At 39.7% G+C, this 20,634-nt stretch overlaps 2 protein-coding genes across 3 annotated transcripts; both read left to right on the top strand.

Annotated features, from left to right (window-relative positions):
* Positions 1-1,246: 1,246 nt before the first annotated feature.
* On the top strand, positions 1,247-4,997 carry LOC135625557 (transcription termination factor MTERF5, chloroplastic-like). Of its 2 annotated transcripts, none has more exons than XM_065130510.1 (2): positions 1,247-1,434; positions 3,313-4,997. In XM_065130510.1, exon 2 carries the CDS (start codon positions 3,711-3,713, stop codon positions 4,872-4,874), a length of 1,164 nt encoding a protein of 387 aa, XP_064986582.1. In that variant the 5' UTR covers positions 1,247-1,434; positions 3,313-3,710; the 3' UTR covers positions 4,875-4,997. The 2 variants fall into 2 exon arrangements, with proteins under 2 accessions (XP_064986582.1, XP_064986583.1); XM_065130511.1 differs by having other exon boundaries at positions 1,247-1,422.
* A 2,691-nt stretch (positions 4,998-7,688) lies between these two features.
* Positions 7,689-17,861, top strand: LOC135586348 (protein SEEDLING LETHAL 1, chloroplastic-like). The gene is made up of 2 exons (XM_065130512.1): positions 7,689-7,825; positions 16,182-17,861. The coding sequence occupies exon 2, from the start codon at positions 16,579-16,581 to the stop codon at positions 17,737-17,739; it is 1,161 nt and encodes a 386-aa protein (XP_064986584.1). The 5' UTR covers positions 7,689-7,825; positions 16,182-16,578; the 3' UTR covers positions 17,740-17,861.
* Positions 17,862-20,634: the final 2,773 nt, after the last annotated feature.

Here is a 20,634-nt window from a genome sequence, read left to right on the forward strand (position 1 = left end):
CCTATTAAGCAAGCTATTTTATTCTTGTGAAGTTAATGAAAAAAATAAGGCAGATTTTATAATTTAAATGATAAAAAGATTAGAAGATTTTCTAACGATGTTTTTACCTGATGGAATTCAATATATAAACTCTTTAAAAAATATTTTGAATATAAATAGTTATTATATATTTTTATTACAAATAATATTATGAAAGTTCGCTTATATTTGCAACATTGGAATGTGTGGGATAAAATTTTAAAGATTTTAAAACTGTTTAATAATGTAATATATACTTTTACTGGTGTTTATTATCTTACTATGCATATTTTTTTGGTTGTTTGCATTAATATGCTTGGTGAATTATAAGAATATCAATATGATAATAATTTAAATATGACAATAGTGATTATAAAATTAAAAAGGATAAATTATTTTTTAATTCTATCGATTTATTTAATTACATATTTAATTACATTTGACTTTTGTAATTATTCAATTATTTAACCATTTATTATGAAATTTAGCGGTAAATGATATTGGTCATAAAATAAGAGATATTAAAAAATTTATTGTTAACTTATATAACTATTATAGTGCTAACTATAGTAGACAACATGGTACCTTTCTAACTATAGTAGACAAATTATTTTTAAATAAAATAATAAAAAAATATTGGTTCAAACTTGAATCGAAATGGATCAAACCGAAACCAATTCTTGCCGATTCGATTTTTATTCCAAATTTTGAATTGACAATTTTTGAAATGGATGATTCTGAAATGGTGACTAAGTCTTAAATATAACTTATATTTAAATCATCAAATTTTATATTTGCTGGTTTAGTTTGTGAATTGAAGGACAATGTATTTGTAACAGTAGAAAGAGATTTGAATGCTTTAAATTTGACTATATATATGTTTTCTTACACAGAGCATAAATAGTTCGGATATTTTATGGCTATTGTTATTAGTGTGATTGTTTGCACTTATTGGATTTATTGGCAAATTCTTACTGATTTAGATTATGCCAGTGAAGATTCTCACTGATTTAGATTATGGCTTTATTGAGAGAAAGTTCTTTACTACAGCTGAAGCCACTGAAGTCAATGAGAGGCCGATGAGTGGGCCGGGCGAGAGAGTTCAACCGGGTGCAGCCCAGGAGCCCGCCTGACTCAGGTTGTGTCGAGCCCGAGTCAAATCAATTTGAGGCTCTGGTTCGATTGAACCAGATGAGAACGGCGTCCTCAAAATTCGCACCCGTGCCCTAAATGCAGCGGTGAAACTGTCTCCTTATTCACAGCCACTGCAACTGCGGCGTGTGCCTTGGCGATAGCCGGCGGCGGCGGCGGCGGCGGCGGCATCTTCCTCCGTCGAGCTCTTATCGCTGCGGCGTTTTCCTCGGCGAACGGTGGATGCTGAGGCTTCCTCTCCGTCAGCGAACGGTACAGCGCCCGGTATCTCTCTCTTACTCCTCCTCCTCCTCCTTCGCCGTCACACAATCCCTTCTCCTCCCTCTTCCCCCTTTCGTCGCAGCTCTCCCGATTCCCCGACACCATCCTCTTCCTCCCTTCTCCCCCCTCCTCCCTCTTTCACCCGTTCATCGCAGCCCCCCGCCCCTCTTCCCCGATCCCTCCCCCTCCTCCACTTCATCACAGTCCCCGCCCCCCGTTTTCCTACTCCGATACCAACGGTCCCCTCTCAGTTTTCCTACTCCGGACCCGACAGCCCCCTCTCCATTATCTTGCTCCGGACCCGACAGCCCCCGACAAGCCCCCGTCTCCCTCCTCTACACCCCTCTTCGCCCTCTCTATACATCTTCCCGTCCCCTTTCCTTCTCCCTGATAGTTACCCGCTACCCTCCCAACAAGTAGTCAGCAGCATGTCTTGAGCATTTACTTTAAAGAAATAGCAAGTCACAGTATGCAAGTTAAATACTGTTGTTAAGATAGAAAGCAGGAGAAGTGCTGCTTTTATAAAGAGCAAAGAGAATTGGGGAGTCTTAGAGAAAAATAAAAAAACACGGAAAAGATAGAACAAGAGATAGCAGAGACAATAATTGGGTCACTGTCCAAAGAAAATCATAATTATTTGTCGATAGAATCATGCACAAGTCTGACTATTCCTAATGTGAAGCATTTTAATTAAAACTATACCTAAGATAATACTAATCTGACTAGGTTTCCCAAAAGAAGCTCTCTCAACAGAAACTGCTTATTTTGATGAAGTGTTTGGTTCATCAAACTTCTTAGTTTTCTTATTATGTTTACTGCATTGCAGTTTCCTTTTCAAGCAATCAGAAAATTTCTACACAAAACCCCAAATGATACAAAGGACTCGACTCAATCTAAAGTACAAGTTGAGTAAACAACTAGAATTTGACTTGATTTCGAAACCCGAAAATTGTCTCAAAATCTCAATGTATTTGGTTAGGTATAACCTTCCACTTTTATGTCAGCATAGTGTGTTCTCTGCTGTAGTGCTGAAAGCAACTATCTCCGCTACTTGAGGCTTGTTCGTACCTCAAAACACACAGGCCTGCTTATATTTGAATTGTCAAATCTTGTATTTGCTAGTTTAGTTGGTTATTTGAACAGTGTTTTTTCTAATTACCAGTCTTGCTAGACTTTTGACTAGATCATCATTCTTGATGAAATGGATCAATTACACCCCAATGTTTCAGATTGTAGTTGTAGGACATTAGTGAATCTGATGTTAGAGAAAACATTATGCATCTTCCTGTTATTCTGAATTCTGTAGTACCATTTGCAAGTCTTTGATGTTCAATCTACAAGTATAAACATAAATTAAGTTCCTTTATCAGCAAAGAACCAAATAAACTTGTAGCATTTCTTGATTGAGGCAGTTATCTTGTCTCTTTATTCATTTTTCAGAAAATTTATTGCCTTTCTCCGGTCTTCCAGCTATGTTGTTGTAATTTTTGTCAAGTTGCACATCATCAACAGTGGCTTCTTTAGCATGTTGAACCTCACAAATTACCCTTGTTAATTAATTAAACAGTGTCTTTTCTGCTTACCAGTCTTGCTAGACTTTTAACTAGATCATCTCTTTACATTCTTGATGAAATGGATCAATTACTCCCCAATGTTTCAGATTTTAGTTGTAGGACATTAGTGAATCTGATGTTAGCGAAAACATTATGCATCTTCCAGTTATTCTGAATTCTGTAGTACCATTTGCAAGTCATTGATGTTCAACCTATAAGTATAAACATGAGTATTGTCTGTATACGATCGACATTGTAAATGCCTATGCCACTCTTATGCAGCATATTTGATGAAGATTCATTTGATATGGTTTTTAAACTGCTACAGGGATATAGGATGCTTGGTAGTGTCTAAACCTACCAACTACAATATAAAAATAAGTGGAAGATAGTGTCTGTGTGCTGGTGTTATATGATGCCATTATTTCAGTGGCGGAGAATTGCTCGGATGTGAGCATTAGAATGAGTAACTAATTATAGGTACTCGTTATCAACTCTCAAACACCATTTAGAGACTTATCTCTGGAAGAATTGGCTGATTGGAACTGAATGCATGTGGATTAACACGAGTGGTATAGGAATGTTGTCTGAGACAGATGATTAGTTGAAAGTTTTCAACATCCTTGATTTGAGGCAGCAGTTGGATTTGGACTTGGAGAGGGCAGAAATAAGACTACTTTTCTTGTATTTTTCTGCAAACAGTAGGTGATACTGCCTCAAAAGACAATGTTTTTCGTGCAGAAGAGGCTCTTTTGCCTTCTCTCATGTAACAAGTCCACCGTCCATGTTTCCTCCTATCAACTCTGCAGTCTGTTTAGCTTTTCCACTGCCGAAGAGCACAGTTCAAATCATGGGTCCAACTTTACGTTGGTCGACCCCCTTGAGTCATGTGAACTTTCCTCAAAAGAGGCTGCAAAAAGGGCCAAGGATCGCTTCTGTGAAAAAGAACTTTCAAGTTCAAGTCCTTCCATTGAGTTCTTTAAGCAGAGCGGTTGGAGTGATGCACAAGTCATGAAGCTTATGCAGTGGGAACCCAGGTTTCTACGTGCTAACGTAGAGACTCTCCTGAAGCCCAGGATGAGATCTTTGCAGGACATGGGATTTTCTGACACTGAAATAGTTCAGCTGGTTTCATCATGTCCGACTCTGCTCTTTCTACGTGATATCCAACCAAGGATCAACTTCTGGAGGTCACTACTTGGTTCTAATGAGAGGTTAATTAAAGCCAGCAGGAGGAACAAGTTTCTCCTTATTTCTAGCATGGCTCGAAAGATTGAGCCCAATATATCTCTCTTGAGGGAAGGTGGCATCAGTGAGCAATGCATCACGCAGATGGTGGTGGCAGTACCGAGTTTTTTTTGTCGAACGAACAAATGTATCAACGAATCTATCAAACATGTTGAGGAGTTGGGTGTGTCACGTGACTGTAAAATGTTCCCTCATGCACTTTCAACAGTCATGACCTTGAGCAGGTCCAGGTTTGATGCTACCTTGGCAACCTTGATGAGCTTTGGGTGGTCCCAAGCAGACAGCCTTGCTGTATTCAGGAGGCATCCAGTCATTTGGAATTACTCAAAGAAGAACTTATGTGATAAGATGACATTCCTGATGAAGGAAGCTGGTTGTGAGCTGACATATATCATTTATCGTCCTGTGCTTCTTACATATAGCTTGGAGAAGAGGTTGAGGCCTCGATATGAAGTTATCAATTTTCTTGATCAGAATAAATTGCTTGATAAAGGACATAGCCTGCTATCTGTCGTGATGCTATCTGAAGAGAAGTTCAGAAACAAATTCCTTTTCCTGCTACGCAAGGAGAATTTTATTGCTCAATATGATTCCTATGTTGTTGCTGTGCGGGGAAAGCACTACGTTGTTGTGGAAAACTAGGATTGCAAGTGCTTCCTTAAGACAAAGTATCGACCTATTGCATGCTGACTGCAAATTAAACACTTTATATTTGTGACAATTTAAATTCTTCTAGAGTTTCTTGGAGTATAACTTCCATGTTGATTTGGTGATTGTTCTTCTATTTATGTTTTCTACAACAAAAGGTACTGATTCTTTTATGCTGATATCTCAGAAATTGGTGTGGGGGAAAGTCAATTACTTCAGAAAGGTAACCAAAATATCAAGCTTTTGTGTTCTGTTTCTACCCTCTTTGGCTAATTCTGCCAGTCGATCGATCGGTGCCAGCTTTGTCTCGTTCAAGTTAATTGTTGTGGAGGCATTTTGGTCAACTGTGCTGTCATTTAGATGATTGTGATCTAATTTAATATGGATACCTTCCTTTTGAATGGGGACATCTCAAATAAATAATTATGGATACCTTCCTTTCGAATGGGGACATATTTTTTTAGTTAATAATTTATTGACAAGTCCTTTCCACAAGTTATTGACAATCACTTCCTCTTCTCTTCTGTTTATTGGACAAGTGTGATTTGTTTATTTCATTACATAATTATTTATTTTAATTTTTTTAGAAAATAAATGACTAACACAAGGTTTCACCGTGAGAGGATCGAGTTAATTAAAGAAGGCTTTTTTCTTCGAGGCCCCTTTAGCATGAAACTTCCAATTAGGAAGATCCTGTAGAAACAACAAGCAACAATATTTAGTATTTTGAATAATTGTCTTATTGAATTTTTCGAGCACTCTACACTTAGTTATGGCAGATTACTCCAAAATAGATCCAAAATCTCGATGCATTTAGTTAAGTATATCCAAAATCTCGATGCATTTAGTTAAGTATAACCTGTCCTAACTAAATAAATATGACTGGTCTGAATTGAATCAAACTAGAATCGACGGTTCATTGATTGCAAATCAAATCGTAATCTATCAGGGGTAATTTATTTGAGGTTCCTAGGTTTGAAAAATTAGAATCAATGATCCCATAATTGATTATTCCGCTTCCTATTTAAACCATCGATTTGATGGTGTTTTATATAGATAAAAACCTCGATCAAATAGGTTGTCGATGGATAATTGGGCTTAAACAATTGGGCCAAAAAAGTCTGTGCTTGGACAAACAATCGAATGAATGTCAATTTGGTTATATTTAGGGGTACTTTAGTTATTTTATAATTAAAAATATTAAATATTAGAAAATAAATTAGTCCTTCCAATAAACGAATAATAGCTAGTTATGAAGATATTTTAGGAAAAAAATTTAAAAACCCTATAGATACCCCAAAAATCTTTTATTTTTTCTCACATCATTGATTAAGCACTTGTTGAAGTTTGAACGCTTTGATACTCTTTTCTTAATCCGATGGCAAGTGGAAGCTATCACTTCACCCCGAGGAGGCTTTTGGAAATCTGATCTTGATAATTCAAGAAAGCCAAAATATCAATGTTGATGTTAAGATGTTGATAGATGACTTTTAAAAATATAAAAGAAAGAAGATATGATGACCAAACTCAAGTTAGACATCTTCAAGTTATACTTAAAAAATGTCTGAAATACTGATGACACCTTCCATATTATATGTAATTATTGAGATCAAATTTTTAAATACAAAGAAGGAAGAAGATATAGAATATTTTGAAAGTATATTATGAAGAAACATCCATCACAAGTTGGTACGGTGAAAAGTCAAACTTAAATTTTCGGATACCCTACTAATCTTATTTTTTATTATTCTATTATAGAGTTTTCTATTCTTGAATAATGGACATGATACATAATAACATTTCCAGTTTTAAGGATTAATACTAGTAACTTTAGTGTCGATGGTATATGTGGAATCAACCTTAAATACAAGAGGACGAGTTTTATGTGAAACTAGATTAAATATGACCCTCGAACCAATTGATATTTAAGTATGTATAAATAGATAAAAGCGATAAAACAGAATCAATACATCTTGTGCAAAAATAATGATGTTCTATTAAACATATCAATTGAAAGGATGATTAGAATGTCCAATATTAGAAGGGATTAAATATTTATAATTTTACATAAATTTGTATTAACTTTTTATTATATCGTTACACATTATACATCCATTTTTAAATTAAAAAATTATACTTTTTTTTATTATAATTTTTAAATAAAATAATTAAAAAAAAATCAGTTCAAACTAAAATCAAAATCGATCAAACTGGAACTGAACCTTACAGGTTCGATTTTTTATTATAAATTTTACCAAACTAGAAATGATAATTTCGGAATTGAAAACAATTTACTTAGGCTCGATATAACTTTACTGAAAGCCACTCTCTCCATAATCTGAGACTTGTTCTTAACTCAAAACACAATGCCCTATCAATATTTAGATTATCAAATCTTATATTTGCTGGTTTCCTTCGTGACTTGAAGGAGAATATAATACTGGTAACAATAAAAAGAGATTTGAATGCTTTAAATTTGACTACATATGTTTTCTTACACAGAGTTTGGATATTATGGCTTTTTGTTATTATTGTTACTTGTTAGTTTTATTAGCAAATTCTCACTGATTTAGATTATGCCAGTGAAGATTCTCAATAAAAAGTTCATTTTTCTTCATCAACGATAGCTTGCTGAAAGTTCTTTACTATATTATAGATGAAGCAATTGACGACACCGGGCGACCGATAAATGGGCCGGGCGGGTGAGTTAAACCGGGTGCGGCCCAGGCGCCGCCCGATTTGGCTGTGTCGAGCCCGAGTCAAGTCTATTTGGAACTAAGGTTCGATTGAACCAGATGAGAACGGCATCCTCAAAGTCGCACCCGTGCCCTAAATGCAGCGGTGAAACTGTCTCCTCCTCTACAGCGACCACGACTGCGGCGTTTTCCACGGAGAACGGTGCATGCTGCGGCTTCCTCTCCGTCGGCGAACGGTGACAGCGCCCGGTATCTCTCTCTTACTCCTCCTCCTCCTCCTCTTCCTCCTTCGCCGTTAGTTATATGTGCTTTCCCTGCACATCATCAACAGTGGCTTCTTTAGCATGTTGAACCTCACAAATTACTGTTGTTAATTTCTTAAACAGTGTGTTTTCTAATTACCAGTCTTGTTAGACCTATAACAAAATCATCTCTTTACATTCTTGTTGAAAAGGATCAATTATTCTGGAAGTGCTCATTTGAACTGTTACAGGTTTTAGTTGTAGGACATTTGTGAATCTGATGTTAGACAAAACATTATGCATCTTCCACCTAATCTTAGTGCTGAAGTACCCATTGCAAGTCATCGACTGATGTTCAACCTATTAGTACAAAGTTGAATATCATCTGTATACGATCAACATAGTAAATGCCATTGTCACTCTTATGCCGCATATTTGATGAAAATACATTTGATATAATTTTTCAATATCTGCATGGATATAGTGTGCTTCACAGTTTCTAAAGCTACTACCTACAATAGATAAAAAGCGGAAGGTAGTGTCAGTGTGCATGTGTCATATCAAGACATTATTTCAGTGGTGGTTAATAGCTTGGATGTGAGCATGGTAATAAGTAAATGATCAATGGTACCCTTAATCAACATTCAAACACCATTTAGAGGCTTACATCTGAAAGAAATGGTTAATGGGAACTGAATGCAGGTGGATTTACGTGAGTGGTAGGGGAATGTTATCCGATACAGATGATTAGTTGGAAGCTTTCAACTTCCTTTTGGTTGGAAGCAGACGCAGAAAATATATTTAGTTCAGCAATAAAACTACTTGTGTTTTTCTGCAAATAGTGTGTGATACTGCTTCAAAATATAATGTTTTTGGTGCAAAAGAGGCTCTTTTGCATTCTCCCATTTAACAAGTCCACCATCCATGTTTCTTCCTATGAACTCTTCAGTCTGCTTAGCTTTTCCACCGCCAAAGACCAAATTTCAGATCATAAATCCTACTTTACAGTGGCCAACCCCCTTCAATCATGTGAACTTTCCTCGGAAACGGCTGCAAAAACAGCCAAGTTCCTCACCTGTCACACAAAATCTTCAAGTTCAAGTCTTTCCATTGAGTTCTTTAAGCAGAGCGGTTGGAGTGATGCACGAGTCTTGAAGCTTACCCAGAGGGAACCCAGGTTTCTATGTGCTGACATAGAGACTGCCATGAAGCCCAAGTTGAGATCTTTGCAGGACATGGGATTTTCTGACACTGAAATAGTTCAGCTGGTTTCATCATGTCCGACTATGCTCCTTCTACATGACATCAAACAGAGGATCAACTTCTGGAGGTCACTTCTTGGCTCTTGTTGGATGCAGAGCTCCGCTTCAAGTTATAGGAGAATTGGGCAATGTCCAATAACTTCATCCAATCTCGTTGGTTGGCAATCACGTAGTGCCGAAGAATATTGCTGTAGGAGATGAAAGCCACTGTCTCGACAATCTTGGACTTGTTCTTCGAATCAAAATACAATGCGATGCCAATATTTATATGATCAAATCTTATATTTGCTGGTTTAGTTTGAAGGAGAATATAATACTGGTAACAATAGAAAGAGATTTTAATGCTTTGACTAAATATGTTTTCTTACGCAGAGCATAAATAGTTCGGATATTATGGCTTTTGATATTATTGTTATTGATTGCACTTGTTGGATTTATTGGCAAATTCTCACTAATTTAGATTAATAGCTGAAGCAATTGAAGTCACCGAGCGCCCGATAAGTGGGCCGGGGGTGCGAGTTCAACCGGGTGCGGCCCAGGCGCCCGTCTGATTAAGGCTGGGTCTAGCCCAAGTCAAGTCAATTTGGGTCTCAGGTTCGATTGAACTGGATAAGAAGGCATCCCCTAATTCGCACCCGTGCCCTAAATGCAGCGGTGAAACTGTCTCCTTCTCTACAGTCACCGCGACTGCGGCGTTTTCCTTTGCGAAAGGCGGCAGCAGCGGTGGCATCTTCCTCCGTCGAGCTCTTATCGCTGCGGCGTTTTCCTCGGCGATCGGTGGATGCTGCGGTTTCCTCTCCGTCGGCGAACTGTCACGGACAAACTTTGAAACAGGGTGTTTGATGTAATGCTTATATCTGTCCGTGTCTGTTGGCATGTTCATGCCTTGTACAGCGTGTAGAGGGGCAGCCGAAGGCTTATAAGTCCCACTTTAGTTGGGTTGGTGGCCTCTTTAGGCTTGTAAATAAAGGTTGTGTCATGTGGACACGTGCGAGAGCTTTTCGGTCTGTAGTGGACCATTTTACCCTTTGTTGTGCCACTGTTCAGAGCTTGTAAAGTCTGTTTGTAATTTGCATTGTCTATGAAGTGTTTTTCGGAGATGTTTGCTTGTGGATCCCGATTGAGGCGTTCTCTCTTGCCCGTTCTCTCTTTTGTTGGTCCTAAGGGACAATGGGAGTCTTCGGGGAGGCTGACCCTTGCGGACGGACACTCAAGGGTGCCGCACGACTTAGGAAAAACCAGCTAAGTCCGTGTCATATGGTATCAGAGCGGGACAAGCACTCATAGAAACACTTGACATGCAAACGTGGGGGACCTAGCGGGGCTGCTTTGAGGGCAGTCAGCACACGCGCGACCGTTTGAGGGAAAACGGGCATGGAGATGTAGGGAAAAGAGTCGCTAAGAGGAGCGGGCATCTGAGATTGGCATTCAGAGGAATGGCCAACCCTTCGCGCAAGAGGCACCACGAGAACAGGCAAGCTTGGAAGAATTTGGAGCGCACAAAGGTTGGGATGGCTGAGTTTGAGCTACGGCTCAACGTTGACAACTATACTTGATGGTGCTCTAGGCAAGCGAGGCGCTTGGCAAGAATGAGACCATGCAAGGTGGAATGAGTTGTTCAGCGATCGAAAGAGTTATGCAAAGCTCACAGAGGTGAGGGGAATTGCTAACTCAAAGAATTCGGTACTCATGCATGGGCTTGTATGCGAACGATGGAGTGTTCGCGGCCATCCCAAGGCGACCGAGACTCGGCGCCATGGAGCATTGAAACTTTCTCTTCGGCATGTGAAGGATACGTCCGTAGGAGGCTGAAGTGTGCAACGAGTTCAGCATATTGCTAGGCCTTGAGGGGTGCAGCGGTGGCTGTATTGACGGGGAGTCGCAATCTAGCAAGTGCGTTTGCAGGAGGCAGAACAATGCACAGTTTGTTCAGCAGATCGGAGTAGTCCAAGGGGATGGTGGTCTCCGAAACGAAGAGAGATGTTGCTCAAATGGGACAGTTATCCAGGAGGGGTAAGTCTCGGCTCTCCAGTGGGAGAATCATGTGAGACAGACTTCACATGTTGAGGAGGAGTACCTCACAAACAACAACTCCACGAAGCTCAATGGACCGAGCAAGCAGCGAGGAGTTGCCGCATGATCTCGCTCGAGAGAATGCATTGGTGGATGCGTTGCGAGATCAAGTGGGGGAGCGACCTAAAGCAACTTAAATGAAGGCACACTTGGAGTCGATATGAGATCGGACTCAAGGGAGGGCTGACCCGTGGAATGGTGGGCACGAGGGCCACCATCGACTCAATGCAAAAACGAGGAGCGGAGCAACTTGGGTGTAACTTGGTGAAGTACCCAAGCCGCATGAAGGAAGCCAGCAGAGAAGTTGGAACATGGAGCAGAGGCACAGTGCTTTTCTTAGACAGAGGTCAAGGACATGAGCTCTTGCAGAGGGAAGAGCATGATCATGTTGTTCCATGGGTCCTTCATTCTGACGGAGTGGACTCATCTTGCATGGTGCCAAAGACGAAGGGAGCTTCGGGGCACATGCACCTTATCTCGGAGAAGCATTTGATGGAGGAACTAAGGCGACTCAATTTGCGGAGGCGAAGTTGGGTTCAGAAGGCCTTAGCACGGGGCAAGAGGACGCAGAGGCGGGTACTCTTGAAGAATATGCCACAGTGTTGCCATTCGAGTTGCTATGAAGGAAGCGGTGCGTAGCGGAGATTGTGCTGGTAGGGGCAGAGGCCCAGGATCCAGACAATGGTGCACAAATTACAGTGAAGTCAGTGGACTTCGGGAGCTACTAGGCGACGGACTGTCCTAGAGCGGTGCTTCATCTAGGTGTGACCCAAGAGTGGGTGGATGAAGGTCGATTGCCAAAGGAGCGAACAAAATCGAAGGTGGAGGAGACCCTGCGATGTATTGGCAGAGGCCACACATGGAGGGTTCACAATTCGAGTTTATTCCACAAGGATCAGAATGCAATGGAGATGTCACCAGGAGGCGACATGGTGCAGCGGATCGTGGTGGAACAGTTCATGGCAATGCGACACACACGACATTGTCCCGTGAGGGATGAAATCATATGGAGGTATGATCGGGAGCTACTGGGAGCTCCGCTTTGGTGAACAACACGACGGCAAGAAGGGCTATGGATTCAAGGAGTGAAGGCCATGGTACCGCAGAGGCGGGTCTTCCGGGCGTGCACCGAATTTTGCATCGGATGAAAACCTTGGTCATCAGCATATGGGGGCTGGGTTCCACCAAGGGAAAAGTTCGTATGCAAGTACCAGTGAGTCCCATGGGAGGGACTTGATCATGCAGAGGTATGATCGAAGCAACTGGAGAGTTGGACTGCTCCAGAGCTCATATTCGCTTAAGGGAGCCCGGCAAGTCAGAGGACAAGGCCGAGTAAGCGAACGTTGCTACCAAGGAAGCTATGGAGAACAGAATCGGTGCAAACCCTATAATGCGATGGCTGAGGCCATGCATGGGAGTGCAGTCTGTCTTTCCATCGACCAGAAGGAGCTGCTTGGAGAACACGGATATGTTGAAGCAGGGGGTCGAAAGGGGCGAGGAAGCGACGACGAGTCCAGAGGGACTTAGCTACCCAAAAGCAAGTATCAGTTAGAATGGAGGTGGACTCAGAGGAGTGCCACGGAGACATCTCTACTGATCGTGAAGAAAAGGGATTCAGATGCGAGGCGACGGATAGTAGGGCCATGGGCATGGCAGCGCCATGGTACCGCAGAGGCGGGACTTCCGTAAAAGTCATTGATCCCTTACTCTCATGGAGGGAGAGTGCTTGGTCGTGAAAGGGGCCGAGGAGGTGGAGCATGCAGAGGCAATCTCCAAGTACCGGGACAAGGCTGAAGGGCAGAGGCCGAGGAACTTCGTAAGACCGGTGTCAGTGTGCTTCTCATCAAGACAGCCGTAAGTGAAGGACTTCGGGTCATGCAAGAGTGCACGACCAAGGAACGAAGCAGGCAGTACGCGGTGCTGTACCTTTGCTACTCAGTGGAGTAGGCGGCAGGGTTGATGGAGAAGACGGTACAATCCCAGAGGCGACCTCATCTATCAGAGAATTACTCCAAGTTGGGGTGACAACTTCCTGCATTCCAGAAGTTCAATGGCATTGAGAAGGTGAATCACAGTAGCTAACTCAACGCAAGGAGTGCAAACACTTCAGGTGCTTCAGAAGTGTGAGCAAAGAGCAGGCGAAGGCCAGTAACCAGCTCGATGCATGAAGTACAACCTCGAGGAGGCGGGCGAAGTCAAGTAACCTTTGCCTTCTCAACTCTTAAGAGAAGGGGGAAACCGAGTACCCCAGTTCTCTTATCTATCCAGCAGAGGAGCTCTGCACAAGTTCAAAGACCCTTCGAAGATAATGGAAGACAATAGTTGTCAAATCCTCACCAACGGTGATCAGTGCTACTGAGAGTAGATTGTCCGCCTCATTTCCCAACGAAATGCCAATCGAAAGCGGAAGTGATGCGAACCTACTTGGATGTGACAACTAACTAAAAGAAGAGTCAATGAGCAGATTTTGTGGAGGAAGGACCCAAAACTTCAGAAATTTGCGAGGCGATGCTCGTTAAAGCTCCAACAAGCATCCACCCAGTTCAAGCAACATGTGGAAATTTTGAGAAACTGGCACAGTAAGAATGGTCTTTTCCTTCATTTGGTGGATCCGCAGGAATCAACGAGGATCAACACAACTCAGCCAACCCCACACCAGAGTCAGAGTCATTGGCGAGTTGAAGCAGCATGGCGGATCAAAGGTTCGACTACCCAAAAACAGCAGCGGAGAGCAGCTGGGAGCCAGGAGGCGCATTGCAGCTGGAGCAGAAGATTGAAGACTCAGCAAGGGCGAAGAGTTGCAGTGTTCACAAAGGCTTCGACGAGGACGTCGAAGGGATAAGTGGGGGAGAATGTCACGGACAAACTTTGAAACAGGGTGTTTGATGTAATGCTTATATCTGTCCGTGTCTGTTGGCATGTTCATGCCTTGTACAGCGTGTAGAGGGGCAGCCGAAGGCTTATAAGTCCCACTTTAGTTGGGTTGGTGGCCTCTTTAGGCTTGTAAATAAAGGTTGTGTCATGTGGACACGTGCGAGAGTTTTTCGGTCTGTAATGGACCATTTTACCCTTTGTTGTGCCACTGTTCAGAGCTTGTAAAGTCTGTTTGTAATTTGCATTGTCTATGAAGTGTTTTTCGGAGATGTTTGCTTGTGGATCCCGATTGAGGCGTTCTCTCTTGCCCGTTCTCTCTTTTGTTGGTCCTAAGGGACAATGGGAGTCTTCGGGGAGGCTGACCCTTGCGGACGGACACGCAAGGGTGCCGCACGACTTAGGCAAAACCAGCTAAGTCCGTGTCAGAACGGTGACAGCGCCCTGTATCTCTCTCTTACACATCCTCCTCCTCCTCTTCCTCCTTCGCCGTCGCAAAATCCCTTCCCCTGCCTCCTCTACACCCCTCTTCGCCCTCTCTATACATCTTCCCTTCCCCTTTACTACTCCCTGATAGTTACCCGCTACCCTCCCAACAAGCAGTCAGCAGCATGTCATGAGCATTTACTTTAAAGAAATAGCAAGTCACAGTATGCAAGTTAAATACTGTTGTTAAGATAAACAGCAGGAGAAGTGCTGCTTTTATAAAGAGCAAAGGGAATTGGGGAGTCTTTGAGAAAAATATAAAAACACGGAAAAGATAGAACAAGAGATAGCAGAGACAATAATTGGGTCACTGTCCAATGAAAATCATAATTATTTGTCAATAGAATCATGCACAAGTCTGACTATTCCCCATGTGAAGCATTTTAATTAAAAATATACCTAAGATAATACTAATCTGACTAGGTTTCCCAAAAGAAGCTCTCTCAACAGAAACTGCTTATTTTGATGAAGTGTTTGGTTCATCAAACCTCTTAGTTTTCTTATTATGTTTACTGCATTGCAGTTTCCTTTTCAAGCACATCAGAAAATTTCAACACAAAACCCCAAATGATACAAAGGAATCGACTCAATATAAAGGACAAGTTGAGTCAACAACTAGAATTTGACTTGATTTCCAAACCCGAAAATAGACCCAAAATCTCAATGTATTTGGTTAGGTATAACCTTACACCTTTACGTCAGCATAGCGTGTTCTCTGCTGTAGTGCTGAAAGCAACTATCTTTGCTCCTTGAGGCTAGTTCATACCTCAAAACACACAGGCCTGCTTATATTTGGATTATCAAATCTTGTATTTGCTGGTTTAGTTGGTGATTTGAAGGAGATTTTGCAGGTGACAATAGAAAGAGATATTAATGCTTATAATTTAACTACAGATATTTTCTTATACAGAGTTCAATGATGCAAAACATCCATATGGATGATCATGAATTGTTCGAACATCATGGCTTTTGTTATTATTTTGGTCGTTTGCACATGATGGTTTTATTGTCTAATTCTCACTGATATAGGCTTTTTTTTTTCTTCATTAATGATATGTAGCTGTGGCAACATATAATTTATTTTACTGTAGTTGAAGTTATTTACATGAGCAGTCTTTCTCATAAATTAAGTTCCTTTATCAGCAAAGAACCAAATAAACTAGTAGCATTTCTTGATTGAGGCAGTTTTCTTATCTCTTTATTCATTTTTCAGAATATTTATTGCCTTTCTCTGGTCTTCCAGATATGTTGTTTTTTTTTTTGTCAAGCTGCTCATCATCATCAACAATGCCTTTTTTAGCATGTTGAACCTCACAAATTGCTGTTGTTAATTAATTAAACAGTGTCTTTTCTACTTACGAGTCTTGCTAGACTTTTAACTAGATCATCTCTTTACATTCTTGATGAAATGGATCAATTACTCTGGAAGTGCTCATTTGAAATGTTTCAGATTTTAGTTGTAGGACATTAGTGAATTTGATGTTAGAGAAAACATTATGCATCTTCCAGTTATTCTGAATTCTGTAGTACCATTTGCAAGTCATTGATGTTCAACCTATAAGTATAAACATGAGTATCGTCTGTATACGATCAACATTGTAAATGCCTATGCCACTCTTATGCAGCATATTTGATGAAGATACATTTGATATGGTTTTTAATTTGCTACAGGGATATAGGATGCTTGGTAGTGTCTAAACCCACCAACTACAATATAAAAATAAGTGGAAGATAGTGTCTGTGCTCTGGTGTTATATGATGCCAGTATTTCAGTGGTGGAGAATTGCTCGGATGTGAGCATTAGAATGAGTAACGAATTATAGGTACTCGTTATCAACTCTCAAACACCATTTAGAGACTTATCTCTGGAAGAAATGGCTGATTGGAGCTGAATGCATGTGGATTAACACGAGTGGTATAGGAATGTTGTCTGAGACAGATGATTAGTAGAAAGTTTTCAACTTCCTTGATTTGAGGTAGAAGAGGAATTTGGACTTGGAGAGGGCAGATTAAGACTACTTTTCTTGTATTTTTCTGCAAACAGTACGTGATACTGCCTCAAAAGACAATGTTTTTGGTGCAGAAGAGGCTCTTTTGCCTTCTCTCGTGTAACAAGTCCACTGTCCATGTTTCCTCCTATCAACTCTGCAGTCTGTTTAGCTTTTCCACTGCCGAAGAGCACAGTTCAAATCATGGATCCAACTTTACGTTGGTCGACCCCCTTGAGTCATGTGAACTTTCCTCAAAAGAGGCTGCAAAAAGGGCCAAGGATCGCATCTGTGAAAAAGAACTTTCAAGTTCAAGTCCTTCCATTGAGTTCTTCAAGCAGAGCGGTTGGAGTGATCCACTAGTCATGAAGCTTTTGCAGAGGGAACCCAGGCTTCTACGTGCTAACGTAGAGACTATCCTGAAGCCCAGGATGAGATCTTTGCAGGACATGGGATTTTCTGACACTGAAATAGTTCAGCTGGTTTCATCATGTCCGAGTCTGCTCCATTTTCGTGATATCCAACCAAGGATCAACTTCTGGAGGTCACTTCTTGGTTCTAATGAGATGTTAATTAAAGCCTGCAGGAGGAACATGTTTCTCCTTGCTTCTAGCTTGGCTCGAAAGATTGAGCCCAATATATCTCTCTTGAGGGAATGTGGCATCAGTGAGCAACACATCGCGCAGATGGTAGTGAGACTACCAAGTTTTTTATGTCATACAGAAAAATGTAAGGAAGCGATCAAACATGTTGAGGAGTTGGGTGTGTCACGTGACTGTAAAATGTTCCCTTATGCACTTTTAACAGTCATGACCTTGAGCAGGTCCAGGTTTGATGCTACCTTTGCAACCTTGATGAGCTTTGGGTGGTCCCAACCAGACAGCCTTGCTACATTCAGGAGGTATCCAGTCATTTGGAATTACTCAAAGAAGAACTTATCTGACAAGATCACATTCCTGATGAAGGAAGCTGGTTGTGAGCTGACATATATCATTGGCCATCCCGCGCTTCTTACATTTAGCTTGGAGAAGAGGTTGAGACCTCGATGTGATGTTATGAATTTTCTTGATCATAATAAATTGCTGGATAAAGGACATGACCTGCTATCTGTCATGCTGCTAACTGAAGAGAAGTTCAGAAACAAATTCCTTTTCCTGCTACGCAAGGAGAAATTTATTGCTCAATATGATTCCTATGTTGTTGCTGTGCACGGAAAGCATGACGTTATTGCGGAAAACTAGGATTGCAAGTGCTTCCTTAAGACAAAGTGTAACCTATTGCATGCTGACTGCAAATTAAACACTTTATATTTGTGACAATTTAAATTCTGCAAGAGTTTCTTGGAGTATAACTTCCATGTTGATTTGGTGATTGTTCTTCTATTTATGTTTTCTACAACAAAAGGTACTCATTCTTTTATGCTGATGTCTCAGAAATTGGTGTGGGGGAAAGTCAATTACTTAAGAAAGGTAACCAAAATATCAAGCTTTTGTGTTCTGTTTCTATCATATTTACCTGATTCTGCCAGCCATATTAATAACTGTGCTGTCATTTAGATGATTGTGATCTAATTTAATAAGGATACCTTCCTTTTGAATGGGGACATCTCAAAGAATTATGTAAGAGCCGCTTGGACGGAAAATACTTCAAAGGCAACCACAGATGTGGATATGACTATAACATTTTTGTTGTAGTCATATCCACACTCGCTCATTAAATAATTAAGTCCTGTTTAACCGTTTAATTGAACGCATTAAACAACCAATCTATATTAAGTTTGATACACTTATGTATTGTTATATAATTAGATTATGTGTTTTACTTTGCTTGTGCGATCTAATAGACCCAACATGGCTCCCGTTTAATTGTGTGTTTCATTTTTTTCTTATAATGTTGCATTATCATTTTGGTGTCTTCAACATAAGGAATAGTATCATTATTTTTTTAGTGATATGTTTAGTTACTAAAATTTTAACTTAATAAAAATTTCTAAGAGGAAAGACTCAGAAAAGTGAACAAAATATATTGTTGGATGGTTGTGGGGGAACTATTGATTATAAATCAGTAATGATGTTATGACGTTGAAGAGTGTAAACTTCTTTTTAAAAATTATGAAAAGACATAAGAGATATGTATTTGTAAGATTTTGGATAATAAAAAAATACAAATGGAGTTTACATTTTTCAGCAATAGTTTTTGAACCAAACAATAACCTTTAGTACTTTGAATAATTATCTTATCGAATTGTTTCTCAAGCACTCTGTACTTCTGTGTTTTTTATCATGGGAATGACCTATTAAGTTGTAACATCATTAACTATTTTTGTCTTTTTTTCTTTTTCATTAGGTCTCAACAAAATTCATCTATATTTTTATAAGGTCGATAAAATCATCATCTAAGTAAGATACTTGAAACGGATTATATAAACTACTCCTGTTGGGATGCATATGTAAGTTATGACAGACTACTCCAAAATAGACCTAAAATCTCAATGCATTTAGCTAAGTATAACTAGTCCTAACTAAATCACAACTGATTTGTTGTGACGGGTTTGAATCACAACTGAATCAATGCATTTAGTTAGGTATAAATATGACTGGTTTGAATTGAATCAAACTAGAATCGGAGGTTCGTTGATTGCAAATCAAATCGTAATTGACCAGGGGTAATTTAATTGAGGTTCCTAGGTTTGAAAAATTAGAATCAACGATCCCATAATTGATTATTCCGCTTCCTATTTAAACCATCGATTTGATGGTGTTGTATATAGATAAAAACCCGGATCAAATAGGTTGTAGATAGATAATTGGGCTTAAACAATTGAGCCCAATAGTATGTGCCGATACCAACAATCGAATGAATGTCAAATTGGCTATATTTAGGGGTACTTTAGTTATTTTATAATTAAAAATATTAAAATTAGAAAATAAATTAGTCATTCCAATAAGCAAATAATAGCTAGTTATGAAGATATTTTAAGAAAAAAATTAAAAACCCTATAGATACCCCAAAAAATCTTTTATTATTTCTCAGATTAAGTACTTGTTGAAGTTTGAACGATTTGATGCTCTTTTCTTAATCTGATGGCAAGTGGAAGCTATCACTTCACCGTTGAGGAGGCTTTTGGAAACATGATCTTGATAATTCAAGAAAGCCAACATATCAATGTTGATGTTAAGATGTTGATATCATGGCTTTTATGATAGGGATATAAAGCGAAATAACCTTTGTATATGAACAAATACTATCAGGCCATGATATGCAGCGGAATTAAATGAAATCACAATCAAATATAACACCAAGATATACGTAGAAAACCCCTCCAATATGAAGGGTAAAAACCACGGAGCAAACTAGAGATAATATACTATGAGAATAATGAATATACAAATCTCAATCTCTTGCCCTAAACCCTAGCAACAATCACAAGAGAACAACTGGGATACAAGGATCACATCACTATCCACTATATCTAAAACCTTCCCAAGTAATCACAGCAAGAGTTTACTGTAGATTTGATCTAATCTGAGATGAGAACACTGCTAGATGATTGAGAACAGCCTCTCTACATTATCCTTGTCTTCTTCCCTTTCTTTCTCTTCCTTTTCTACCTTGTTTTCCTCCTTTTCTTTAGAATCATGTGGCTATGTTCTTCTCTGCCCTATTTATAATTTTTTGTCTCCAAAACACAGCCACCATACCCCGTAATGTTAATTAGGGTTAGGTTAAGAGGGGGTGAGCTGTGAGCTGCCCAAGCCCACTATGGACTGAATTTGTGGGCTGCCAGTCCAATATTTTAAAAATATAGAAGAAAGAAGATATGATGATCAAACTCAAGTTAGACATCTTCAAGTTATACTTTAAAAATATCTGAAACACTGATGGCTCCTTCCATATTGTAATTATTGAGACTAAATTTTTAAATATAAAGAGGGAAGAAGATATAGAATATTTTGAAAGTATATCACGAAGAAACATCCATCACAAGTTGGTACGGTGAAAAATCAAATGTAAATTTTCGGATACCCTACTAATCTCACTTTTTATTATTCTATTGAAAAGAATATGAAACATTAGCTATATTTATTTTTGTTAAATATTTATTTATATCTACAACATTGGAATTTCTGTGAAAT

Source organism: Musa acuminata, chromosome BXJ2-10 (assembly GCF_036884655.1).
Source record: "Musa acuminata AAA Group cultivar baxijiao chromosome BXJ2-10, Cavendish_Baxijiao_AAA, whole genome shotgun sequence".
Taxonomy (NCBI): Eukaryota; Viridiplantae; Streptophyta; class Magnoliopsida; order Zingiberales; family Musaceae; genus Musa; species Musa acuminata.